This window comes from Meles meles, chromosome 4 (genome assembly GCF_922984935.1).
Source record: "Meles meles chromosome 4, mMelMel3.1 paternal haplotype, whole genome shotgun sequence".
NCBI lineage: Eukaryota > Metazoa > Chordata > Mammalia > Carnivora > Mustelidae > Meles > Meles meles.
Window position 1 is genome coordinate 53269316 of NC_060069.1, and position 27372 is coordinate 53296687.

Consider the following 27372-nt stretch of genomic DNA (forward strand, 5'->3'; position numbering starts at 1 on the left):
CCAGGCTGAGGCAGCCCCAAGTGCAAGGGTCCAGAGGGGTGCTTGGAATGTCAGCAGATGAACGAGGAGGGAACGTGATGGAGCAGAACAGCAAGGAGGTCCGAGTGAGAAGTCATAGGTGAGATCAGAGAAAGAATGACCAGGGGTGGTTGTGGGGAGAGTTCGCAAAACCCAGCAAGTTGTAGAGGGGATTGGAAGTTTGTCTTTTACTCTGGAGGAAGGGAGAACATTGGAGGTTTTGAACAGAGGGGTGACACGACTTCGGTTTAACCAGATCCCTCTAGCTTGTTGTGTTGCAATTAGGCTGTAGGGACTCAAGCAGGGATGCCAGTTTGGAGGCTGTTGGAATAAACAAGATAAGAGATGATGGTAACGCGCACCAAAGTAGAAGCATTGCAGATGGTAGGAAGTGGTTAAGTTCCAGATCTGTTGGGAAGACAACACCAGCGGATGGAAGTGAGTGTCTGTAGAGATTCCTGATTCAGTTTTCCACAGAAGATCTCTGGCAGATGGAGGCTCAGGACCTATGTGAACACTCGCAGGAGCGGAGAGTTTACCCTCTGCCTCAAGACGGTCCTTCCACTGTTGGGGGAACAGGTAGAGAGGGCTTCTTTCCTGCACGGAAGGCACCTCTCGTCTACCAGAGAAATTCTCAGCACAAAACAGGATTCTGATTTCCCCTCCCCCTCCCCCAACCCAGCAGTGAGACTAAAATAGGCCAACCTTCAACCTCTCCTTCCCTACATTCCTTGGCTTACTTCTGCCCCGTGTAGGTGACCAGGACAGCAGACCAGTGGAAAACCGATCCTATACCATAGGTCTTTAAGATTTAGAAGGTACTGTCCCATCCACCCCAAGACCTTCTCTAAGCTCAAATTCCCCCAATATTCTACAATGTTTCTCCTAAGGCAGGCTTAAATAACCACTCTGACCAAGCTCCAGTTTGAAAGTACCTTCTTAAAATATGGCGCAGAACTGAACCTGTTCCTCCATGACTCTTTAAGTAGTCACATGTGGCCTGACCAGAATGGACATCTGGAGAACAAGTTCTTCCCAAGATCTGCCTATTCTGCTTCCTAAAAATGCCCGCCTGTCCACACAGACCAAGACTGAGTCTAATTCTCAGTTCCTGAATCACATTGTTTTAATCAAGGAATCTTGAACCCAGCTCAATCCACCAAGCTCTTTTTTTTTTTTTTTTGAAATTCTGTTTAACCCTGTCCCCACGACTTGGCCCACTACTTTACCTCCATTTATTCCCTCATCTTTGATTTTGCAATGAATTTTTTAAATTTAAATAGAATATAGTTTTTTAAATCCCTCCTGGGTTTTTAGGTTGCTTATTTTGACCCAGCATCCTGCGTGGTGGAGATAACACTTTTGAACTTGTCTTCCGTTAACCAATGTGTCTCCCCAGATCAGTCTTACTATGAACATCTTCCATGGTGCCCAAGAGATACAAATGCCTCCTCAGTCTAGTGTGTTGCCATGCGACTCTTGGTGCACTAATTCATTCCCATCCAGCAGTTCTGTGAGGTCTTAAAGAAAGCCTCACCTTGGTACTAAACAAAAGTCTTGCTTACCAGGCCAATGTAGCCCTTATAAACTTCCTAATCAGAGTCCTGGGCTCATGGCTGGACGAGATTCAAAGGAAAGAGAGACCCTCAAAAGAATCCAAGTCATAGAGCTAAGACCTGAGCTAGGACCAATGCAGTGGCCCTACATCCACCTGCAAATTGACCCCTGAGGGATATAGATGGATCCCAAGTTGCTAAAGCTTTGGGAATGGGGAGCAATAAAAGAGGGTGGGGGGAGAGAACTGCCTTGGTTTAGTATTTAGGAAGTATTTAGGAAGCAAGAATCACAAAGGAGAAAACAGGAGTGCCTTCTCTCCTGAGAGTAACAGAATTGAGGAAGGAAGTTGAGTTCAGGGGGAGTCCAAGAAGACAGTGAGCTTTCTGCATACCTGTGGCTTGCCCATGTTCTTTGTTTCTTGTGAGCATCTACTCTCCACAGAGCTTTGTAGTCGGGGCTGAAAAAGAGAGCAGGAACAAATGGTGAGCTCCTTAGGAAAGGCCAGTATGTTACACGGCTGCTTCTCACGCTTTGCCCCATCCGTCTTCCCATGGGGTTTGGTTTTGGGTCTTGCTCATGAAAACACATCTTCAGTCCTTCTGTTCTCTCGACATTTTCTAGGAAATGGATCGTATTGTCAACCAGATGCTTCACATTGCCCAGTATCTGGAGTGGGATCCCACGGAGCTGAGGCCTGTAAGTTTCCAGAAGCAAGGGGAGATGTCCAAGCGAGCTTCCGAATGAAAGCAGGATAAAATGTTGACCGTGCATGCGCTCCCACACTCTCCCTCTCATAGGCAGCTTCTCTGGGGTCCTATGCCTTGACCTCTGTTTTCTCTCATAGGAAAAATTGAAGACATAATTTAAATAATAATACCTAATAATGCTCCCTAACCTTTCCACCACAGCTAAATTTTTATAACAGGGGTTCAAGGAATTTAGAACTAGACAGAATTTTAAAGATTTTCTCAATCACCAGATAATATTAATAGCTACATTTGAGGGCTCCTATGAGTCAGGTATTAGATGAGACATTTTATATACCTTTTCTCTTATCCTCACTACATTGCTACCCACATAGCAATATTATTTTCATTTAATAGGTGAGCAAAGCCAAACCCAGAGAGTGGGGTGGCTTGCCCAAGGCCACATAGGACAGGGCAGGGCATGGAACCCTGGCCTCCTCACTGCTGTTTTCTCCCTCGCTGTTCTGCCCGCTGTAAATCAGAGCACAAAGGGGTAAAACATAAAGCAGATAACACAGCAAAAGAGAAAGAAGGGGACAGAGGGAGGCAGGGAAGTGCAGGATGAAAGTGGACAATTGTTGCTCTCTGGGTTCTGCAGATACTGAAGGAGATGTTGCAGGGGATGGACTATGACCGGGACGGCTTTGTGTCTCTAGAGGAATGGGTCCATGGAGGGATGACCACCATCCCACTGCTGGTCCTGCTGGGCATGGATGACTCTGTAAGTCAGCAAGCCTGAGCTCAGAGAGCTCTTATCTTTCAGAAGCATCAGGTTCCTTGTGGAAATTAACATCTATATATGGCCTTGGCTTCTGCCCTTCCCCACTGGGCACACCATAGCCTCTAGGCCAGCCCCAAAGTCCTCTCTTTCCACCTGTTAGTGTCTGGCATATATTCATTCATTTGACTGAGAACACTGACTAAATTAAATAAAGGTACTGTTCTGAACACAGTAAGGGGATTCAAAAATAATATTCCCCTACCAGACGCTTAGACTCAGTCAGGTGGGTTGAGGGTTTGTGTAGGAAGAGTCAAGGAAGAATTCCATCTTTTCAACAGATTAGGGTAAAATACGCTAAGAGTCTTGACAAAAGAAGGAAAGGAGGAAGAGAAGGAAAGATACTGATATGTCGCCAAGGAGAGGTTTTTCAGTGATACTATCTTATTTAACCATCAAAACAACCAGATAAGATATATATTTTTCCCCAATTTGTATAGATGGAAAACTGAAATTCTGAGCCTAAAGAGCAAAGGAAGAGCCAGAATTTATTTGCACTTGACTCCAAAGATCCCATGCTTTCAAAACCTCCCACAAAGAGGAGTGAGAAAGTGGGAAGAAGACTTGGGGTCCTTTGGCCTGGTGGGAAGTACCATGTGGGAGTCTGCGGACTCATCCTTGAGTATAAAGTTCAGGTAGAAAGCCCTTAGAGGGTGATGTTGGATCTGGTTCTCAAGGATGGATATGATTGGCTGATGGGAAATGATAGAAGAGAAAGTTTATGGCTGGGAGAAAAGCTTGGTCAGAGACCTAAATGAAAGAAAGTTCAGAGCGTATTAAAGAAACCTCCCAGTTTTACCAGAATAGGGAATACATATAGAGGCTTGATGTGAAATCCATGGTAATATATGCCGCATCTGACCTAGTCTGCTTATCTCGCAAGGGAAATAGCTTCCATACACAAAGCAGGAAAGATAAGAACTACATGGTGGTAAATGCTTGAGGTCACTAAATGGTGACCTCAAGCATTTACCAGGAGGACTATTGCACAGGTTGTGGACAACACCTCTTTGAGATTATAGAAATGCCATGGAGAGGAAGTTCAGTTGGGTTAGCCTCTCGCTGGCTGCCATTACCCATAATGTCTCCATCTGACCGCTCTGTAGTTAAGAACTGCAGTTCAGAAGCTAAGCCTCCTCCGTTCCCAACACTCAAGAACAAAGAATCCTGCAATCATCTCAGCATGTCCAGCACTTCCCAAGTGCTAGGTAGAAATCAAGGAACCAGGAACTACACAACTTCTGCCTTCTTATTCCTTAAGACCCAAAAAGTCAGAGCTGGAAATGATGTTGGTGATCCACATGTTAGTCTCTTCCTTTTACAAACTGAGGGCCAAAGAATAAAGGGACTTGCCCTCAGACACAGCCAGTTAGTACCAGAGGCCAACCGCCATATTCCAGAAGAGCACATGCCTCATTCGTGATTCCTTACCAAGAACCTATCATATGTAAGAACCCACCTGAGCTAGGACATGGTGAGCTCAGATAAGGAAGGCACGGTTTCTGCTATCCGTACTTGAATCAAAGTGGAAGTTCCAGCATTTCTGGTTTTTTCCCTGAAACATGGGAATGGAAGTGAGACATTTTAACCACAAGGAAGCAATTTCTATTTCCTATTCTGTTTTGGACTTGCTAAGTCCAAGGCAGCATACAACTGTTTTCATGGAGGGGATCTACTCTCATATGGCTGGAGGAGGAAGAGAGAGTCTATTTCTTCAACATTACCCCCGATGTCTCCCCCAAATGCCACACCAGCCTTGTAGAAGACTGTAATTTACATCAATAAAGGGGCAAACAAAACCAAATGGGAATGTAGCTTTTATTAATTGAAAGTCTTAAGTGCATATTTAAAAATATGTACTAAATTGTAAGTTTTTACATTTAATATTCAAGATTCTAGAGAAAGCATCCCTCAGTGGCTTAAAAAATCGCATAGCCCCTTTAGTTTTTTCAAAACCCACATGGGTCCACTAAAAAGTCAGGAGATCTCTGAATGGCACAAATGCAGAGAAATGGTCTGCCCTCCGGGGACCAGGCTGGCACTGGGGACGTGACGCCCACACCCTGCAGACTCCGTTGTGCGGAAATGAAAGGGCCACATGATGGCGCTATAACCCAAGCAGAAATGTTATTTCGGCCTTCATCTGGGTCGTTTTGCCCCACATCCACAAAAATAGTATCTGAGAAAACAAAACCAGCTGATTGAGTTAATAAAGGGATTTTCAGGTGAAATGACAGCTCTGTGGGGTAGATGAAGAAGCCGTGCTGAAGACTGCTGTGATTTCCCTTCTGTCCATAAAGGAAAACCCTGGAACGTGTAGGTAGGGGGAGGGATGAAAGGAGCATAGACTCAGGCCAGCAGGACCAAGTTATGAAATCAGTCACTTGTTATTTTTTTTTTTACGATTTTATTTATTTATTTGACAGATCACAAGTAGGCAAAGAGGCAGGCAGAGAGAGAGGAGGAAGCAGGCTCCTCGCTGAGCAGAGAGCTGGATGCAGGGCTCGATCCCAGGACCCCAGGATCACGACCTGAGCGGAAGACAGAGGCTTAACCCACTGAGCCACCCAGGCGCCCCAGTCGCTTGTTATTTTATAGTCTTGGACTATTTATATAACTTCTCCAGGGCCCTATTTCTTCATTTCTGGGATAAGCATAAATCTACCTCCTTACAAACACTCTACTTACTTTGTGTTCCTCAGTGTCTAACACAGAGAGAAACTTAATACAAGTTTTAATTCACGATGTGGTAAGCACTAGATTAGGAGCTTGACTTATGTTATTTCACTTGATTCTTACAGAAATCCCCTGGATGTTTATCAGGTGAATGGATGAATCAATCTTTCCCTAAATCATTTAATCAATCAGTAAATCTGTTTACTAAAGTGGAAACCATTAAACAAAAAGCTATAATTCTATAAAACTCAGATCTTTAAAGAAGCAGGGTTTTGAGGCAATAAGAAGAAAAATGCTTAGCCCCCCCCCCCCCCCCGCCCCGGGGAGGGGACCAGCATTCGGAAGAGCAGATGGCATTTCCCTGGAGACCATGAGGAGCCCAGTCTGGGCACAGGAATGGATCTGGCTGCCGTGACCAGCCCAAACCAGAGGTGCGCAGAAGTAGGAACTGGGTGTGAGTCCAGCACGTTATCTCTATGTCAGTGCCCCCCACCTTATTCCAGTAGTTCTTACTGCCCTTAAGACTGGTCCAAGGGTGTTAGTCTTTTGATGGAGCCCAGGAGAAAAGTTCAGGGACAGCATACACAGACGCACACTGAGGGATGCTTTCTTTAGAATTTTGAATATCAAATATAAAAAACTTGTGATTTAGTGCCTGTGTAAAAATAAATGCATTAGACTTTCGATTAATAGAAGTTACATTCACATTTGCTTTTTTTTTTTTGCCCCTTTACCATTGTAAATGACAGTCTTCTAGGAGGCTGATTTAGCATTTGGGGGAGACATTGGGTGTAATGTTGAAGATATAGTTTCTCTCTCTCCCTCCTGCAGTCATAGGAGAGTAGATTCCCCTCTCATATGTGATTGTATGAGGCTTGGCTTCACTCGTGGTTAAGGATGAATTTGCTTCTGGGCCAAGTCAGGAGGAAGTGGTTTAACCCTCTCTCTATCTCTCTTTACTATTTTATCTGTGTACAGAAAGTTGAAAGAAGTATGTTGTTTTTGCTAAATGACTTTTTCCTAATTACAAAACTGGTAAAATCTCACTGTAGAAGATTTGGAAAACACGTTGTTGTTTCTTTGTGTTTTTTTTTTGAAAAAATGGTAAGGAGAAATTAGAGATTAAAATACATCTGTGGTACTGCTAACAGTAGCTAACCTCTGTTAACAGTTCAGTGATGTTTCTTCCCATCTTAGATCTTATATAAAACTGAGATTATAATATATCATCAAATTTGCATTCACTTAGCATTGTATCATGAGCACATTCCAACTCCATTAGATAATCTTCTTAGTATCTTTTTTTTTTTTTTTTAGTGAGAGGATTTATTGGAGAGTTAATTGGCCTATTCAAATATTTTTCCTTAAAATATAGCTCTAAGTGGTTGAAATTTTTTTTTTTTTTTTTTTTTTTTTTGGTTTGCATCTTAGTATCTTTTTGATGGTCCATTAACAATAAATCCAACTAACCTTTGGAAAATTTTTGCGACCTTCAGGATATTTCCAGTTTTCCATTTTTTTAAACAGTGCTGGATTAAACACCTGGAAGACCACAAAAATATTCATCTGACTTTCAAAAATTATTTTTGGGGGGTGCCTGGGGGGCTCAGTCAGTTAAGTGGTCAGCTCTTGATTTCATTTCGACTCAGGTCATGATCTCAGGGTCCTGGGATCAAGCTCCACGTTGGGCTCTCTGCTCGGGAGTCTGCTTCTCCCTCTCCCTCTATCCTTGACCCCCCCCCAAATAAATAAATCAATTTTTTAAAAAGTTATTTCTTTAGGATAGAACCCAAGAAGGAGAATTTGTAAGTCGAAGCTGTAAACATTTAAAGGATGATGAGGACAGATGGATGGATAGACAGACAGACGATGGATAAGAAATTTGTTCTGACTTACCCTTCTGCCAGCCACATAGGAGAGGTCTTCTTTTATCCCCGGTCAGATAGTCTGGTTTAGTCTGGTTTTTAATATTTGTTAATTCTAGAAACAAAGAATTCTGTCTTGATTTGCGCTTCTTTTGAAAGAGTCCCTAAAACAGTTAAACGACTCTCTTGTATTCCACATATGAGAAGAGTCTTCTCAGAAAAAAAGAGAAAGGTCCAGGAGCCGCCCCCCGCCAGCCGGCTCAGGATCTCCTTGGCTCGTACCCCTGCAGGGCTCCAAGGGGGACGGGAGGCACGCCTGGACCATGAAGCACTTCAAGAAGCCCACCTACTGCAACTTCTGCCACATCATGCTGATGGGCGTTCGGAAGCAAGGCCTCTGCTGCGTCTGTGAGTCAGCTTCCTTCAAACCCCTTGCCCCAGAAATGGCCCTGCTCTGCCCACGCCTGAGCCATTCTTCAGGACAGTCTAGGGATGCTACTTCTAGCTTGAAGGACCCCACAGCGGGGAATAAAGCAAGAGCTCTCTGTCCTCTTTTTGCGTTACCCATGTGAATTGGACAACCGCTGTCCTGTCATTGGAATTCTGCCAAGGGCCACTGAGCCCTAGGGGGAAAAAATGTCACGTTCACACATCATTTTGAAACATCTCACACTCATTTTAGTTGGGTTTTGCTAGCGAATGTTTATTTTGCTGAAGCTGGGGGTGTTTCTTAATAAATAAGATAAAACTACTGTATAAATGCAATGGAAATTAAAACTCTGTTTTTTCTCTTTATGATCCATCTAGTGAAGTCAGAAAGGAGAGGAGGAAAGAAAGCTCAGTGAGAAAGGAGGGAAGGAGACCAGAAAGGAGAACCAGAGAAAGATGGAAGGGGAGGAAGGAGAGGGGTGATGTAGGAGGAGAGTGGAAACAGGGAGCAGGGGGAGAGGAGGAGAGGCGACAGCACACGAAGGCTTTATAGGGCCCAGGGGCTGTGGCGCCGAGTCCCACCAGCCAGCTACCTTAACACAGAGGCAACAAACACTCCGCCGGGACCCACCAGGCCCTGGTGAGCTGCGGCTGCAGGACAGGCCCTGGGTGCAGGTCAGGCCACCGAACTGTTTATCCAAGCCTGCACACATGAGCTGGTCGGCAAGTGACATGGCCATGGAAGTCACCTGAGCAGGGCTGGGCCCCTAGTCTACCAAGAGCCAGCACCAGTGGGAGAGTGAAGGGGCCACCCGTCCCTCTGGCACCCAGTCACGTCCAGCCCTCACACACACTCCTCTTATAGAAGAACCCAGTCTCATTCCTGGTAGGTTCGAGGCCTGTGGGCCTTCCTGTGGTAACAACACGATGATAATTTATGGAAGAGCTATTCTGACACAGACACAGTGCTTTATACAAACTATCTCATCTGATGCTGTAAAAGCCTTGCAAAGAGAAAGAGAGCCCATTTTATCCCAATTTTATAGAAAACACTAAATTTCAGAGACAGGAAGAAAGTTACCCACGATCATGTGTGCGGTGACCAATGACAGAGCCAGAGTTCGGGCCCAGGCCTGCCTGATTCCAAAGTGAGGAACACCCCTGGTCTTTCCGTTTCCTCCCCAGAATGCATGGCGTTGGTCATACTGAGCAGGAGGGCACCTCCCATTCCCCTTAAGCAGAACGTGCCTTTCTGGGGATGTTTTCTTCCTGCATTCATGCTCTGCAGAGGCGGTTTGGTGGGGTAGAGGGTACAGAAACCTGTCTGGGAGAGAACTGTGGACTGTCCTCTCACTGAGCAACTGGAGGCAGTTTCAAATTTCCACTTGGAAAGCCAGTGCCCAAAGGTTCCCCTGCCTCTGACCAGTCACCCAGAGGGAGGCACAGAACTCGGTTGGAGTGGAGGTGGTGGGCAGATGGCTGGACCTTCCTAGGTAGCCACTCACAAGCACTTTCTTTCTTTCTTTTTTTTCTTTTTTCCAGACTGCAAGTACACTGTCCATGAACGCTGTGTCTCCAAAAACATTCCTGGATGTGTCAAAACATACTCAAAAACCAAAAGGGCCGGTGAGGTTAGTGATCCCTCTTGCCTTGTTCTACTGCATGCCACATCCCAGGCAACATGTCCATTACCACAGACTCCTGGGCGGGAAGTTTCTCAGGTCCCTGCTCTGCCTTGGGGGCAACCCTTAAATCATCCTGTTCATCCATCAACCCATCAGCATCTCCCTGGTGCCCAGCGTGTGCCAAGCACTGCTAGGGGGTCCCCACGTTACAAGATGGTCCCCAGCTTGTGCTGTCTTGTGGGAGAGATACAGACATGTAAGCAAAATATAAGCAAGTGAGATGTAGGATAATAGTAGGGCTGTGTGGAACAGGCAGTGGAGACACCAAGGAGGAGGCCGGGGAAGGTTCTACAGAAGAAGTGGCATTTGAGTTGTGCATTGAGCCCAAATTGGGAGATTTCACAAGGCATCAGGGAAGGCAAGGCACCCCAGGCTGAAGAAGCCTTGAGTGCAAGGCACGGAGACGTGGCCTAGTCTAGGATCTGTACTTAGTCTGGTGTGACTGGGACGGAGAATGCTTCAAGAGAAGTGACAGAGATGTCCTCCAGAAGTGGTAGGTCTGGCCTGGGTAAGTTCTCGCGAGGCCAGCTGAGGCGTCAGAAAGGCATCTCCTGCATAGCGAAGGGGCCTGTCCAGAGGTGTAACCCCGTGAAGAGACACGAAGAGATGATTGGGTTTGCGAATTAGGTTAGCTGCTCTGACCGTAGGGCAGGAGAGAGATCAGAGCGGGCAACAGAACTTCTCCGACAGTTCAGGCAAGAGGCAGTGCCACACCAAGGGCCTGCCTCGGGGGGAGGGGGGTGCTGTACTCACCATGCTCAATGCACTCACGTTGACAACAGCACACGCGGCGATGGCCGTGTCTGTGTTGAGGGTCCCCCGGCCATGCTGGTTGCTGCGTATTTTGGTTGTCTCCTGGCTGAGGTAGAGGAGAGGAGGGGAGAGTTGGAGATATAATCTGGAGGTAGTACGAGGACTTGGTGATGGGAACGTAGGGGATGGGAGTGAGGAAGAGGTGAGGAATGGCTCTCAGGTTTTGAACTTAGCCATTGGGTGGTGCCAATGGAGTCTGGAAATAGGCTGTCCTTAAAATGAGCAGGGGAGGGGCACTCTGAGTCCATTCAGCACGAGTGAGGAGATGATTAGTGGCAGGGAGTGGCATCCAGCCCTCTACAGAAGGACTCCTGAGGGACAAGGGTGATCCAGGACACGCATGCATGCCTCATGAGACGCCGCATGGTCTCTTGTCTACGCCTGCACCATGCCCATACACACCTCTTTTCATGTCCATACCTTTCACCAGGATGCACCTGGACACATACAGGAAGTATGGACACATACTTCCTGGGCTCAGGCCCTAAGCCTACATTTGGCCATTTGCACACATGCCACAGAGGGAGGCCGCTCATGGGCCAGCAGAACACATTCTCAACCTTCTGAGTCTTCAGGGGTAACCCAGGTTCTTCGCCATCTCTTCTGATCCCAGAAGAAGATGGAGAAGGCAGTACAGTGGTGGGACACGGCCGTGAGTCCATGGCCATGAGTCCCTACTTGGCCACTTAGCAGCCTGGGGACCTACGGCTAGTCACTTAACCTCTTTGAAGCCTCATGTTTTTTCTCTGCAAAATGAAGATAACCAGAATCTCAGAGCAAATTCAATGCAAACACATAGGTGACAAATTGATCAGCAAACAGGTTATTTTATACCGGTGGGGATGTGCAGCAGAAGGTGAGACGCTACAAAATAAACATGACACCTCTTCTAGAGCAACAATTTCACCGAAAACTTTAAGGGAGAGGACATGGTAACTTAACTGATAAGTAACTTTAATAAAGATTTTACTTAATACACATATGGATGGAATCATGCAAATATTCCATGTGTTTTTTATTTATTTATTTTTTTTTTATTTGTCAGGGAGAGACAGAGTGAGAACAAGCAGGGGGAGAGGCAGGCAGAGGGAGAAGCAGACTCCCCGCTGAGCACGGAGCCCAATACAGGACTCAATTCCAGGACCCTGGGATCATGACCTGAGCTGAAGGCAGACACTTAACCGACTGAGCCACCAGGCATCTGTCCATGTGTTTTTAATGCCATGTCTGTAGCTAGCCCTTCAGGCTGTGCCCTCACATCCCTGTAGAGGCCATATCCTCTCTATTCTTCTGCTTAGAGTGGCCCTGGCAGAAAATCTTGAGAAGTTCTGTAAGAATCCTGGACAGAGCTAACTGAGGGCTTAGGCTCCCAGAAGGTGGTATCATGGGGCACTTTGGCTTCACTTGCATACACACACGTACTCAGACTTTCCCACCTGCTTCCTAAGTTCCTGGGTGGCGCTGGTGGCATTTCCAGGGCAGGGAGCAGACACAAGCAGCTGTCTAGGAAACAGATACACAAACTGCTGGCTGCTGACCCACACTAATGTCTTTGGACTTTTTCCTCTATCTTCCTTCTACAGGGTTTCTCAACCTTAGATGCACATTATCACGCATGGTTCTTTAAAATAAACTAATGACGAGTCCTGTCTTCAGAGACTCTGATTTATCTGATCTGGAGTGAGGGCTGGGCATTAGGACTTCTAGAAGCTCCTAGGCAGTTCTAATGGGCTGAGCGCACTAGCCAATAGAAGACAGGAGGGTGAAGGGAGTTATCCCTCAGCGGGTATGTCTCAAGGCCCAGAGCTGTGCCAGAGAGCCTCTTCCACGTGCGCTCTCTTTAACTCCACCCAGAAAACCCAGCGGGGGGACTTATCATGCCAATTTCTATAGGTGAGGGACGTGAGACTCAGGGAGGTCCAGGAACTGGCCTAAGGTCACCCCGCTGCAAAGTGGAAGGTCAGTGACTCCAGCCAGCTCCATCCGTGGCCGGGCCCTCTGGTGCTTGCCTGTATCGCGCTGCCTTCCAGGAGAGGGCGCACACAAGCACACCACTCCACAGGGAGTTCTGCAAGACAGATGGACTGCCAGACAAGTTGCTGCTCAGAGGCTTGCCTGCCGGGGTGAATGAGTTATTCAAAGTGCAGCCCAAGTGGTTTTTCCTCGACTTTGATTAGCACGATTGCAGTTAGGGAGGGACCCAGTCTGTGCAGTTCGGCAAAGCAGCCCCGTGTCCACCAAGTAAAGTCCACTGAACAGAAGGCACCCAGTCTGCCCTCCCCAGCCCTGTGCTCCTCTCAGGCCCCGGGCTCGGGGATGTGGCCCTGCAGCCTTTCCTGGCATCCTTCCCTTCCCTCCTGCAGGTGATGCAGCACGCGTGGGTGGAAGGGAACTCTTCCGTCAAGTGTGACCGGTGCCACAAAAGTATCAAGTGCTACCAGAGCGTCACCGCGCGGCACTGCGTGTGGTGTCGGATGACGGTGGGTCGGCGCGCAGGGTGGCCCTGTTTCTTTTCCGTGTGTTTTTGCTCAAGCTGCAGCCAGGGAGCAGCAGACGTCCTGCCAGAGGGCATGAGCAGAGCTAGGAGAGCAAGACCAGGAGGACCAGAGCCCCCGCTCTAGGCTCTGAGTCTGACAGTGTCTCCAGGGCCTCCCCAGGCTGCCTGGAGAGGGGGCAACCCCAGAACCAGGGAGTGAGAGCTGCTGAAGAAGAAGGGCCGGTCCGCTGCCTATGTGGCCAGGGAGCTGTGAGCAGCCACCAGACCGTTAGCTGTCTCACCTGGGTGTTGTCTGGGGCCGGGAGCAGAGGGTAGGAGTGGAAATAGACACAAGAGCCCTTGCTCCTCAAGGCATCGGTAGTAGGCGCACCCCTTACAGCAGCCCCACCCAACAGCAGAGGTCCCTGTCCCCTTGGGACACCTGACGCTGCCTGCCCTGCCTGCCGTGGAAACTCTGTGTCATGTCTTGTCCCCCTGACCAGGAATCAGCCTCAGAAAGGATGTGTCTGCACATCAGGCTGTAGATGTCTTAAAATGCACAGGTTGAGTCTCGGGTTTTATTTCCAGCCTCTCGCAAGTTTGTTCAACAAGCTCTCCTTCCTTACAGAGTCTCAGAGCCTAGGTCCAAGGGGGTTTCTGGAATCCACAGGGCCACACCACACCGAAGGGTCCCAGCCTGCCCATGACCATTTCACTCCAGCAGTCGTGGACGGCGCTCGATCTCCTTTCTCTCTGCCTGCAGCCGACGTGACACCCCTGACCACATCACGCTACACACACACACACACACACACACACACACACACACAGAGCTATCCTGCCAAAGCTGGCAGTGCATAAGGATTTGGGGGAGCATTGCATTGATGGCTCCCTGGCAAGTCTCTGAAGGCTCACACCTGACACTGACCCTGGTTAGTTTCACTCACTCGCTTCTTCATTCTTCCCTCCAGTTTCACCGCAAATGTGAATTATCAACGTTGTGTGATGGTGGGGAACTCAGAGACCATATTTTGCTGCCCACTTCAATATGCCCTGTGACCCGGGTAAGTGCTGCCCCACCAGGGCTCTGGGCTCTCTGGGTTCACAGTTCAGATGCAGGCAGCATTCAGACAGCCACCTCCCTCCGAGGGCTTCCCACAACCCCTAGGTTTTGTGTTTACATGTTTGAAAGTGCGGGGTGGCACTCATCCGCTTGTGAGAGAAAACTCCCCTGATTGGGGCTCACTGCTGGCCTTCTAGAATGCTCCAAAATGACCCATCGAGAAAACACATACATTCTATGCACTTTGCCAGCCCAGCAAGCTGCGGGAATTTCTGTCACCACCTGCATGTGGCTAGGCCTCCCTTGTCCCTGTCAGCCTGTCTCTTTTGTCTAAACATGAATCTCTCCCCGCCTTGAGGACGCCCTCTTAGGCATCCCAACTCTGTTTGGAGAGGAAAGCAGGAAAACTGAAGTCCCTTTATCTCCATCTGAAACTCTCAGTCTCTTGTGTTGGATATTCCTCTTTCGGACCAAACACCGAACACCTTAACGATCCCTTCTGTCTTCAAGATGTTGCCAGGTCCTGCAGGTCCCTCTCATCTCACCTCTGACTTGACCAGCTACTCCTTTTTCATGAAAAAAAAAAAAATGCAGGAGAAACACCACTGTGGATAACCAGTTGGCAATACCTACTGGGTTGGAAAAACACTAACTCTGTGACCCAACATGTTCTCCTGGGTATCTGTCTGAGAAATATGAGCACTTGTTTCACCAAAAGGCCGGCACAGGAATGTCCATATTGATCTTGTTTGTAACAATCAAAAACTAGAGACCCACTAAATGACCGCTGACCACAGGGGTCTGAGGCATATCCGTGTAATGGAATACCACATTGCAGTGGGAGAGAGCCATGCTTAGCTGCAAAAGCATGGGCGGTCTCAAACATACATGCTCAATGGAAGAGACTAGACTGAAAAAAAAAAGACATGCCCTATGATTCCGAAATTCCAAAGCCAGGAGTCAATGCTTAAAGAGACCGTAGTGACAAGGGCATATATATGTGTATAGAAAAGCTGGGGATGGAGATTTGAGGATTTTAACACATGTGAAATAAACATCAATAAAAAATAATCAACATTGAAGAAAACAAACAAAACTAAAAGAAATGACTTACACAGTATCCCATCGTTTGGATAGTGCTGAGTGGAGAAGCCAGGTCTAAGATGAGGCTTCCCGGAGCTCAAGCTTCTAAATCAACAAAGATTTCTGTCAGTTTCAGTGTTTCTTCTCCCCAGGTCTGTTCCTGTGTCTCCAAGTTAAAGTCAGAGCAAAGAATGACAGAGGCCTGGGGAGTCCTAGAGAGACCCACAGGGGAGCATGTGTTTTTTTTTTTTTAGGTTCAAGCCTCATTTTGATAAACTCCTCCCTACGCTCTACTGGTTTTACAGTCTATTTGTATTAACTATTTGGTTTTTTTCTGATCTCTTTTTTTTTTTAAACTAGGGCACTTAAAAATATATATATATGTTTGTCTTTCTCATCACAGGACAGGCAAGGTGGGAAGTCTGATGGCAGTGTGTCAGCCAAGACTGAACTTGTGACGCAGGTACTTCAGTGAGCCCCAAGTCCGGTCTTTTGTTCTAAGTGTGTCCAAGGCTGCCTGTGGGGAGGACAGGGTTTGGATTCTAGAGCAATAAATCTCAACATTTGCTTTCTCATCTGATCAATTACATAATTACATCACACAGGAGGGACACTTTATTTCCAGCTTCTGGGATTATCTTTGACCACCACACTGTTGGCAAGTGGTGAAAAGGGAGGTTGGCTGCTTCCATTGCTGGTCATATTAACTTTATCACCTCTTTAGGAACAAGTTACGTAAAACTTACTGAAAACATACAATGGGTTTTCCAAGACTGTCAAGCTGCTTCCAAAATGTGATCTGCCAAAACAAAGTTCACCAGATCCAAAAGTTCCTCTTTATCCTTAAATGTATATTTAAGAATATATACCTAAGAATTTTTTCAAAAGATCTTATTTATTTGAGAGAGAGACAAAGCACAAGCAGGGGGAGGGGAAGAGGAAGTTGGAGAGAGACAAACAGACGCCTGCCAAGCAAGAAGCTGATTCGGGGCTCCACTCGAGACCCGATCCTAGGACCCTGAGTTCATGATCTGAGACAAAGTTGGACTTTTAACGGACTAAGCCACCCAGGCGCCCCTTAAGAACTCATTTTTTACTTGGGTTCACCAAGTATTAGAAAAGGAAATGGAAAACTAGGGTCTCCTCCTCTGTCTCTGAGCCTCATGTTTTCTTATTTGGAAAAGGGCATTGCAGTCCCTACACTGCCCACCTCCCAGAGATGCTCTAAGATTAAATGAGAACATGAAGATTAGTATGTCTTGAAAATTAAAACATAAGCAATAATGATGGAGAAACCATAGTAAAATGGCATAGCTCTAGACAAGCAGAAAGGCAGGACGTCAGGCGGAACAGACACACACACACACACACACACACACACACACTCTGAAGGTGTACCATATACCAGCTGTTTACAGCTCGCGACCATCTGGTTATCCTGCATCTGTTTTGATTGGGAGTGTCCATGCTGTACAGATAATTAAATATTTTGAATGTCATCCTTGGAGGTAAGGAATTACTCCTTAGGCTCCAAGATGCTTCTGGCTGTCACACAGACAGTCACTCTGGGCAGATGAGAAAATTGTTAAACATTCATAAAAAATGCCAGTGTCCATTTCAAACAACATGGTGCTGTGCTTGCTGAAATTTCAGCTTGTGATCTGAAAAGGTTGGCCTTACTCATCTCCATATCAGTCTGTCCCTCAGCTGCGTCCACTGGCGTTTATTAAGTCCCCACTCCCTGGTCTGGTGTCATGGGGTGCTTGGTAGGAGGGTTACACGCACACCCACCCTGCTCCTGAGGCATTTAAAATCCAACTGATATTTTGAGATATTTGCCTAAGAACACATGAAACAAAACCCACATGAATGGACAGCAAAGGGAGCCCAGAAGATATTCTGTGTTTCAAGTGCTGTGGTCTTAGCTGCAGTTAATAGAGGAAAGCTTCATAGAGGATATAGCTCTTGAGTTGGACCCTAAGAATGCGAAGTTCTTTTTAAGAGATTGCAAAAAAGGAAGAGGGCTCTTCAGAGCATCAAGGAGGAAAAGAAACCAGTGCGAGCAGACCCCCAGGGTGGGAAGGCAGGGGACACACTGACTGGAGAGTCAGAGCCAGACTTGACTGGGACTGCCACTGAAGCCCTTAGCATTTAAGAGGCAACAGATCGGGACTGTGTTAAAATGTCATGGATACCACATCAGGAGACTGGGATTTTTTTCTTCTGGGCAACGAGGTGTCATTAAAGGTTTCTGAGCGGAAGTGGCATGACTGATGTCCTGGGAAGGAACTGTATACAGGCCTTACCTGAGGTGGGAAAGGCCCGAGCAGTGTGGGTACCATGGCGACTGCCAGAGATAAAGGGACATTCGAGGAAATAATTGTCAGGATGGGGTCTTCCCTAGATGACTAGCAGAATAATAGTGTGTTTAAGGCAAACAGTGAGCCAGGAGAGAGTTCCAGTTTTGTGGGGACTGAAGATAAGTCAGGTTTGGGCATGCGAGTTTGCAATGATGGTGAGATGTCTGGTTAAAGTATCCATTGGACAGTGAGAAATGTGGAACCAGAGCTCAAGAGAAAGACTAGAGCTGGAAATGTGGATGTGGAAGGTGCTAGTGGAAGTGATGGTTAACTTCATGAGTGTTATTTGGTTGGTGTGTATGGCCAAAAGACCGTAACTTCTAAAATTATGCTCAGTTGTATCCCTCACAAAGTGTAATCTTGTGCTTACAGCGGATGCCTGGCTGGCTCAGTGGGTAGAGCGTGTTGACTCTTGATCTCAGGGGCTGTGAGTTTAAGCCCCATGTTGGGCATCGAGCTTCCTCAAAAAAATGAATTAAAAAATATGTCTTTGATCTTGTGCTTATAGACACAATACCACACCGTTGTTGAATGACTTGAAGCTATGGTGCCATTGCCGCATCTCTGATCTCAGCCTCACACTCACCGTTAACACTGCTTAGGTCCACTTAAGTCAAAGACACTTAGCTGCTTAACCCTTCAGGAAATTCAGCCAGGGAACAAAGACCTACTTCCCGACTCCCTCTCCTCTGTGCCGGGAACTGCTTCCTGTCCACGTTTTCTGGAAGCCATCTTAGCGTCAACTCTCATCTCCTTCGTTGTCTTGGCTGCAAAAGAACTAATTTCTTTTTCTTTTATCTTTGAAGTATAAGATCATTCCCACCCCGGGTACCCACCCCCTGCTGGTCTTGGTGAACCCCAAGAGTGGAGGGAGACAAGGAGAAAGGTATGTTCTCTTCTTTTTCAAAATGAGAGTCTGAGACAAGTTCACTCAGGTTTTTTTTCTTCCCCTTAAGAGGGCAGACTGCAGAGACAGGCAGATGTGTGTTCCCATCCCAGCCTGACCCCCGACCACTTTATGACCTGGTTCAGCTAACTGCTTAACATCCCTAAGGTCTGGTTTCCTCCACTCCTCTCATAGCTCCGTGTAGAGGATTAAAGTAGACACATCCTTAGCCAAGGGCCCATCGAATGAACCATTATTATGGCTCCCAAGGTCCAACCAGGTTCGGAGACGAAGATTTCCTTCCCAGTCTCACAGGCCCTTCCTTGATTAAAAGGAGTGGCAAGACTTGCCTGATTGGGACCTCCTGGCCTGTCCAACTACTGAGAAAGCAGGGCACGACCTCCTCAGGGAAGGAAATGCCTAGTCTCCTGGAAGCACTGAGGGAATGGGAGGAGAGAGGGAAACTGGGTGAACCAGCTCTGCCTCCCCATCCTGTTCAGCTCAGGGTCATGGACAGATGATGCAGTGATCTGGAACCCAGGTTTACAAACATAATAAATAGGGTTAAAGCAAGAACTATGAGAACCTCTCCCCTCCCACCCACCATCGTCCAAGGTGCAAGACACCCCTCCCGAACTGACCTGATTAGTCCCAAGTTGGAACCTTGACACCAAGCCTAGAGGTGGTCACTGCCACTGGCTTCCCCTGCTCAGCCCGACTTCCTGCATTTCCTCCTGATCCCAGGTTCTAGTGGCTTTCCAGAGAGGGTTCATTGTTACCTTGTGTAGTCCACAAAGAGCAGAATTGCACGACCAAGAACATATGGAACTTTTGGGAGAAGGACAGAGCTTTAGGAGAATAGAAGTTTTATTCATCTGCCAGGGAGCATAGTCCTGGGGTTGAATGCGACAGACTTGGATGGTGGGGAGGCCCTGAGTCAGGGCGTGGGGGTATGAAGGGTACAGCTGGACCTGGGACTTCAGGGTCTGCTGGGCCTTATGCTGTCTTCTCCCCTCTTGGGTTTAAATGCACCCAGATTCCTGCCACCGGTGGGCTGCAGAGGTGTTTGCCCTACTGTGACTTCTCACAATGACATTCTCCCTCTCTGTCTCTCTTTCTGTCCCTCTTTCTTTCTTTTTTGTTTTTTCCATAGAATTCTTCGGAAATTCCACTATCTGCTCAACCCCAAACAAGTTTTCAACCTGGACAATGGGGGGCCTACCCCAGGGTATGGAGAAACGATCGTTACTTATCTCTCCTCCTCCCCCTTTCATCTGAAGAAGATACCTTGCTTTGGTCACCCTCCTTGTCTCTCTTTCATCTGTGGACTTATCCTTCCTGCTCTTTTACTCTTTTTTGTCTTCATTTCCTCACCTCTGCTCTTACTTGCTCCTGGGGTTGCTCCTTGGGGCTAGCTCTGGAAAGAAGCCTCCTGTGTACTTCACCCTTGAAAAAGTTGTTTTTGTGAAAGAGAAAAAGCACACATGGCATTCGTCGGAAGGACAGGAAGAGCGGGCTAGTAAATTACGTGAACATCTCTGCAAGGCTGTGTTCGCGGTGGCTTCACACTGAGTCATCAGGGAGGAGGAAAGCGTTTTCCTAGCGCAGTCAGCAGTTCGGAAATCTGTACAGCTGACTCAGAGTTCTGCGGCATGTGCTGTTGGGGAGGATTTTAGGATCGAGGCATTTGGTTATTCAATGAAATCACTGCCCCCCCGCCAGGATTATCCAATTTAGAGGTTATTAAGCTGCCCCTGGCCTTTCTCCTGCAGTGACTATTGGCTGTTCCACTGCCCATTAGAGCGGGAGAGTGAGACAAGGATGCAGGTAGCCCCTTGCAGCTGGTTTGCCTCCCATCCCCCACCCCACCCCCATCTAGTGGGAGGGCCTGGACCCCGTGGTACACTAATGTGATGGCTGTGGGTCCCTGTAATCCGAGGCTGCTCCAGCATCGGGCCTGGAAGGCTCCCAGCCTGGGCTTCTTACCAGACAGAGCTGGTGCGCTAGGGACATCTGCTGGCCAGCCTGAGCCTATCTGTGTCCAGGCTGGCTTTTCGGATCTGTGCACCCTAGGCTGAGCTTCCCAACACAAGGCTGCTTGGCCCCGCCTCCCGACCTTCGTTCCCAGGCTCAGTCCAGCAAGACCCTCAGTGGGTAGGGGCAGTGGAAGGGGCTGCAGGAAGGACTCTAAAAAGGCACTATGTCCCAGTCTTTTGTTGTTTGACACAGAGCTGTTATTTATATGGTTATGATGATGCCAGACCCAGTTAAAAGGAGAAAGAAATGTGAGTGTAAGCCCAGGTTTTACGTGTAAAACCGATTTCTAAACAGAGCCCGCTGATGCTCTGGGTGTCGTCCTAGACACCATGATTGTAATCACTCCCCCATTGTGACCTGTGACTGGAAGGCAATCTGCAAGCTGCTTTACAGCCCCCTCTCTTTCAAGGCTGGTAAATTGTTTCTGCCCCATTTGGCAGCTTGTTGAAGCCAATGGACCTCTTCTCAGAATTTTTCTTAACGCGTCAAGTGAAATATAAAGGATCACCAGGGAAACGAACTATACTAAAAGACAGTTATCAAAATATTAAAAACAAAAGTATTAGGATACGGGAATATATGTGATTTCCCAACACATTTTTTGTAAGATCCAGAGGCAGATCTAGTAACGACTGTTAATTAAAGCAGTGATGAGAGTGTAAGTGGTAGTATGGGCAGCTGCCAGAACTGTAGTAAAACATGAAAATATCTGTGAATTTGACTTCTAACAAAGTCATCGGTATTGTTTGTACCTCTGTGATTTGTTGCCCACTTCCGTAATTGGAGAGGCTAAATCTCAGGCCTTACGCAAGCTAAGAATGTACATTTTCTCCTCCCAAGTTCATGGCCCTCTGGATTCTATCTACAGATACCTTAGAGCTTTGTGAGCCCCAAGTGAAGAGCCGTGGTGTTCCCCCCGCTTGGTCTGGACCCACAGGATAGTGGGATGGCGATCCAGCTAGTTCACTGCATCTGACTTAAAGGAGAGCTTGGGAGGACAGAGCAGGAAGGAGAGCCAGGGAGGAGTGGGAACGTTGGGGGTTGGTTGTATTGGTGCCCAAAGAAGTAAACTGTGGCCTCCTCTGTACAAATAGCAGCGGATCTAGAAAAACCATTTTCTTTTGTGTTGAATGTTGAGTCAGATTCTCCTTCTACAAGGAAGGCTCCCCAGGATTCTCCCCTACACTTCCGCGGCCCTGAAGTTCTGACACTCAAGCAGTGTCAAATGCCAGCCACAGCCTAGTAAATAAGACCATTTTGGCCTTTTACTTCCCAGGTTGAACTTTTTCCGTGATACTCCAGATTTCCGTGTTCTGGCCTGCGGAGGAGATGGGACAGTTGGCTGGATTTTGGATTGCATTGGTAAGAATGGACTGGGAGGGCTTTTAGAGTTTATTAATAATAAGTATATTGAAAGTCAGAGGCAGGCAATCAACAGGAGAGAGAAATGGAGCCATGTCTGGTTCATCCTTATTTCCATTCCTGGAGTGCTGCTTAACTACAGATCTGCTTTGGGAGGAAAAGAGAAATGGAAGGTACAGGTGTAACTGTTTAGTTTCCGGCCTCACCTCATGAACATTTTCTGATGGCCGGGGTTTGGGCAGTGACAGGACAGGTCCATTTGGGGACCTGAAGGGGAAAGAGGGCGGGACTAGGACTCTGGCCAGACCCAGGGGAATGGGTAAAGGCCAGAGAATTAAGCATAGGTGCTTCCATAGCCTGAGGCAAATCACCTTGAGGCGAGCACCTGAACCTGAGTCCAGAAAGCAGACCTAGAAAGCGCAGATCAGTACAAGCAAAGAAAGGTCACGCTGTTCTGTGTCCAGTATGCTTAGATCAGAAGGGTAATGCGGAGGGCTGAGGCTGGGAATTAGGAGGCCTGGGTTTCAGTCCAGCTCTGTCTGGATCTGCAGGTCCTCGGAGGGTCCTTGGACATCTCATCCCCCATAAATAACGGAGACTAACTCTGGAACTGTCTGTCATTCCTCCCATACGTACTGCATGGCCACCTCCATGCGCCGAGCTCTTCTCTAGGCACTGGAGATGCAATCGTGAACAAACGCTTAGAAATCCCTCTCTCCTGGAGCTTCCTTTCTAGGGGGAGGAGACGGGCAGTCACCAAAAAAATGATGGAAACGTGTAGCATGTCAGAAGGTAATACAAACATAGCAGGGAAGGGGAAAGGTAGGTAGGGTTGGGGGTGGTCTCCAGTCTAAGACCCAGTGTTTGGGGAAGACCTCACAGAACAGATGACATTTGCATGGAGACCTGGAAGAGAGGTGAGCCATGAGGATTATTGAGGAAAGAGCAGTTCCAGCAGAAGGGACAGCATATACAAAGGCCCTGAGGTAGGATCAGGCCAGGCAGCTGAAGGCAGCAGGAGGGCTGCAGAGCATGCTCGGAACAGGGTGCGTGAGATGAGAGTGCCAGAGGATGAAGCGGAGATGGCATGGGGCCAAGTCACTAGGATGTAAGGGACAGTAGACAGAATATGACTTTCATACAGGAAAGGTCCCAAGACGCTTCATGGTTTGGAGCAGAGGAAGCACACAACAGATCATGAGAAAAGGGCAGCAGCAGGGAGACCCATCAGGAGGCTCCTGCAGGAATCTAAGTGACAGGTGACCAAGGCTTGGACAACAGGAGACACAGAGGCGGTGGTGAGGAGGAGTCAGCTTCTGGATATTGTTTGAAGGTGGAAGCAACAGGAGGAGAGGAAGAGAGGCATCAGGGATGGTCATGGGCAGACCCTGACCAGGGCAGGGAAAGCTGCACCTGTGGGGGTCGTAGGCAGCTCACCGGGAGGGGACCACACCCAGCACACCTGCCACCCTCTGCTCTCCACAGGAGCTCCAGTTTCCATGGACACAGCTCTGCCAGGCAGCCACCCACGCTCTCCTGTCACCTCCAGCTCCGGAGTTGTTTGTGGGGGGTGGGGGGGAGGCATCGTCTGGGAATCCAGGGAAGAAAAGCTGATCGGCAGAGGCTGGGTGGCTGCTGTCCTGGGAGCTGCTCACATGGTTCCCCCTCCATCACGAAGGAGAATGTCGGCCTTGGTGGTTTTATAAAACTCACCTGCCGAGAAGACCAGGGAAAGGACATGCCCACAACTGAAAGAATCAAGGTCATACGACAGGTTGGAGGCCTGACAACAGAAAGCAGTGGTGAAAGGAGTAACCGCATCATGCTTATTCATTCATTCCAGAGTATTAAAGCCCTTATTCAGTGCCTTCAGCCGCCCCCACTTTGGTCCCAGTGCCGATCTGCTTATGCTCTACAACCAGAGCAGTCTTTCCTGAATGTCAGCAGGTTCATGATGTATGTAAAGCACATCAGTGGCCTCCCATCATTCTTAGAAGAAAAACAAAAGCCTCTCAAATCACTTACAAGGTCCTGGTGCTCCAATAGCTGCCTACCCTTCTGACCCTACTTCATACCTCCATTCCTGTCCCTCTAAACTCCAGCCACCCAGTCCGTCTCTTAAACCTTTGAAGATACCAGTCTCCCTTCTACCACGGGGCCTTTGCACAAGCAGTTCCTCCTGTTGGATATGCTCCCTGGCAATTTCTACTTCAGATCTCAGCCAAAGTGTGGCTTCTTCAGAGGAGGCTTCCCTGACACCCAGCCTCAGTCACCTTATTATATGATTGTACATCTTCCATTTCCAGTATGAATTTGGAATTATGCATCATTTATATGAAGACTTTATTAATATCTGTCTCCCTCTCAACTGTAAGCACCATGAGAGCCTGTGCCATGGCACTTTGACCCACTATGAGAGCCACAGTACCTAACACAGCACTGGGCACATAGTAGGCACTCAGTAAATGTGCGCAGAGATACTGTGATGAATGAGACATAGTTCCCCCAAGGGGGGTTACAATACATTCAGAGAATAGACAGATAGTCAATTACAAGAAACACTCTGGAGAGGGGGAGGAATCATGTACCTGAACTCAGGCATCGCCAGAGGAATAGTGAGAAGAGATTGCTGAGAGATCTATTAAGGAAACAGCACGTGGAAACTGCTGTATGAATGGAGGCAGGGTAAGGAAGAGGGACAAACCTAGGATGACATCCGGGTTTCTAGACTCAACACCATGAAGATGGGTCACCTGTTGAGGTGGGGACCACAGAAGGAGCAGACAGAAGGCAAAGGGAGCAGCAGGCAAAAAGGCAGGGAAGCAGACATGGAGACCACATGTTCCGGGAGCAATGACAGAGCCCATGGCTTTGCTCTGTCCCCAGTCTTAAACCTCCCGGTGTTGAGCTCAACCCTGGGCATCACCTGAGCTCAGCCACCTGCGGCAGGAGCCAGACAACCCCGGGGACCTGTGAGCTCCCCTTTTGCGAGGGCAGCCATAACATTTGGCCCACTTGTTGATTCCCCTGCCCCCAGGCGCACTCCTCAGTCAACCTCCCTCACATCCGGGCACAGGTGTGTTGCAGCTTCTGTCAGTGGCGCCCCCTGGAGCCCAGGGGCCGTGCGTGCCTGTCCCACCTTCCTCCGTGAGGCCAGGCCAACCTGCTGCCCTGTGTCTGCAGCTGGTGAAACCAGGCATTTCTGTCTGCTTTCTCCAGTGGTTCAGTCTGACGCTTCCTCTCAAGTCACAGGGCAGAGCAGCTTGGGGATTAGGGATTTGCGAGTCTGGGAGGTGCGGGAAGTGACGAATTCATACCCACGTGCTAAATAACACTTTGAGGTTTTGTTAGACACAATATTATTTTTAAACTTTGAACCTGAATGACAATTAGACGAGACAGCTCCTGTTTCCCAAACGCCCCACCATTCCCTGATTTCTCAGACCCGCCTGTGTTACCCCCTGTGCACCTGCCTAGCCCCTGAAACAAGGAGGAGCCTGGACTTGGGACCACAGAGATCTGGGTTTCATCCTGACCCGGGACTTACTTTCCCCCTCTGAACCTCTCTCCCATCATCTAGCAGGAGCATGATAGTACCCCGCAGAGTTGCTGTGAGGGACGAACAGAGAATGTGTTAGCTATGATGACAAATGAATGTGTTTGAGGTGTACGCTGTCACCTCAAAGGAAAGAATTTGGATGAGATGTGGAGAAGCAGGTCCAAGTTCCAGGGAGACAGAGAGAGCTCAGTATGAAAGAATCCTTTGGAGTGGTTCCCACGCTATGGACAGAAAAGACAGGAAACAATGTACTCTCCATCATGGGAACTCTGCAAACAGAGAAGCTATGAAAGGGTTTTAAGGCTCAGATCAGGGATAATCAAATAACCCACAGTTTTCGTAACCTGGGCCTATGGTTTTGTCTTCTTCTGCATGGTTGCAGATAAGGCCAACTTCACGAAGCATCCACCAGTAGCTGTCCTGCCTCTTGGAACAGGAAATGACCTGGCCCGCTGTCTCCGCTGGGGAGGAGGTGAGTCTGCGTGCCAGTGGCACCCCCTGGGGACAAGCCCTCCAGTCTCCAGAGGAGCTTGTCGGGGCTAGGCTGAACTTCCCTTTTAAGAATTACACTTCACAGAGTCCTCCCTACCCCATGACCATTCCCCTGCCCTCCAAGTCTTGCTGAGACCTGCACTAAGCCCTTAGTCTGTTTACTCTGATGCAGAGACTCTCAACCTAGAGCCTGCTCCCCCCAGCAGAACATAGCTTTAGGGTCATCTCTATTTCCCCGCACAGTGTTCGCTCTAGTAGGGGCTCACACAGGCATTTCCTGGATAAACTTCCCTCCTCTCCAAATTACTGGTCTTCTTCTGAATTCGGACTCAGAATACAAACTGAGAAGCTATATGGTCCGCTACTAGGGCGTCCAGCTCATCAGAGGCCCCCATGGCCAGAGGCCCTCATTTCGCAAACTCGCCGGGAGGGGATCTCAATGTGGTGAGACATCCCAGCTCATGGGACAAGGGGCTAGGAGTTAAGGAGAACTCTGCAAACTGCAACCGCCCTCATGGAGCTGGGACTGCTCCAGAACACAGAGGAGGTCAGGGCAGCACGTGGAAGGGACATAGAAGTCTGGCAGGCAGAACAGGGATGGGCTTCCAGATGGCTGATCGATTCAGCAAGGATTCAAGACCAGCTCAGGCAGCGGTCAGTGTTCAGAGCTGGGTACATGCCTGGTGGCAGGAGCAGAGGAAGCAGGAGCCAGCCCCAGAAGGAAGTTGGCAGGCACAGATGTCCTCAGCCACACACTGAGGCTAGGGAAGAGGAACAAGCAGAATGTGGTCCCATGCTGTACACTTCTGGGCGGCATAGCTCCCCATGGGTCATGCGGGAAGCCCAGGCCCGTGCTTCCAGAGAGCCCCCAGGCCCTCAGCTACGACGTAGTTGCTACCATTGCTGTCTTGGGAGGCATCCCTGAAGAGCTGACCAAACTAACAACTTGAAAATACTCTTCAGGCTTGCCCTAAAATAAGCAGGACAGTGGGAGTGTTAGCTGAAGGAAAAGACTCTTTCTCCCACTAACCTCTCATGATTTACAATTCTATTGCTGCATAACAAATGATCCCAAATGTAGAGGCTCAAAACATTCATTTGTTAGCTCCCAGTCCTCTGGGTTCAGAGACCTGGAACAGCAGGCCTCGGTTCTCTGCCTCCCAGCCTGAACTGAGGGTGTTGCACAGGCCACGCTCCTCTCTAGAGTCTCTGAGGGAGAATTTGCTTCAAAGCTCTTTCATGTCATTGGCAGAATTGAGTCCTTTGTGGTTCAAGGACTGACGTCCCCATTTCCTTGCTGGTTATCAGCTGGGACCCTAGCAAATCCTTTAGGCTTCCTTTTTCCTTGAGAGATGGATCCTCCATCTTCAAAGCCAGCAAGAGAGAATCTCCCTCATCTGAAATCCCTCTCAATGAGAGCTTTGAATCAGTTTCTTAAGGAAAAGCCCAGTCCTTTCTAAGGACTCAACCAATCAGGCCAGATCCAC

The 27372-nt window shown here is 48.3% G+C and overlaps 1 protein-coding gene across 3 annotated transcripts in view; it reads left to right on the forward strand.

Moving 5' to 3' along the window:
- The window catches only part of DGKG (diacylglycerol kinase gamma), a 211890-nt gene that overhangs the window by 75714 nt on the left and 108804 nt on the right, over window positions 1–27372 (forward strand). For 2 of the 3 annotated variants that reach the window (XR_006818085.1, XM_046003528.1), the window contains exons 8-18: window positions 2197–2271; window positions 2920–3042; window positions 7931–8048; window positions 9612–9700; window positions 12931–13047; window positions 14015–14107; window positions 15593–15652; window positions 18356–18435; window positions 19589–19663; window positions 21749–21834; window positions 25776–25865. Coding sequence is in view for 1 of the 3 variants with exons in the window: in XM_046003528.1 (XP_045859484.1) it covers window positions 2197–2271; window positions 2920–3042; window positions 7931–8048; window positions 9612–9700; window positions 12931–13047; window positions 14015–14107; window positions 15593–15652; window positions 18356–18435; window positions 19589–19663; window positions 21749–21834; window positions 25776–25865 (1006 nt within the window). In the remaining 2 variants the exon portion in view is untranslated. The remainder of the gene's footprint in view (window positions 1–2196; window positions 2272–2919; window positions 3043–7930; window positions 8049–9611; window positions 9701–12930; window positions 13048–14014; window positions 14108–15592; window positions 15653–18355; window positions 18436–19588; window positions 19664–21748; window positions 21835–25775; window positions 25866–27372) is intronic. The other variant, XR_006818086.1, reaches the window with a different exon arrangement.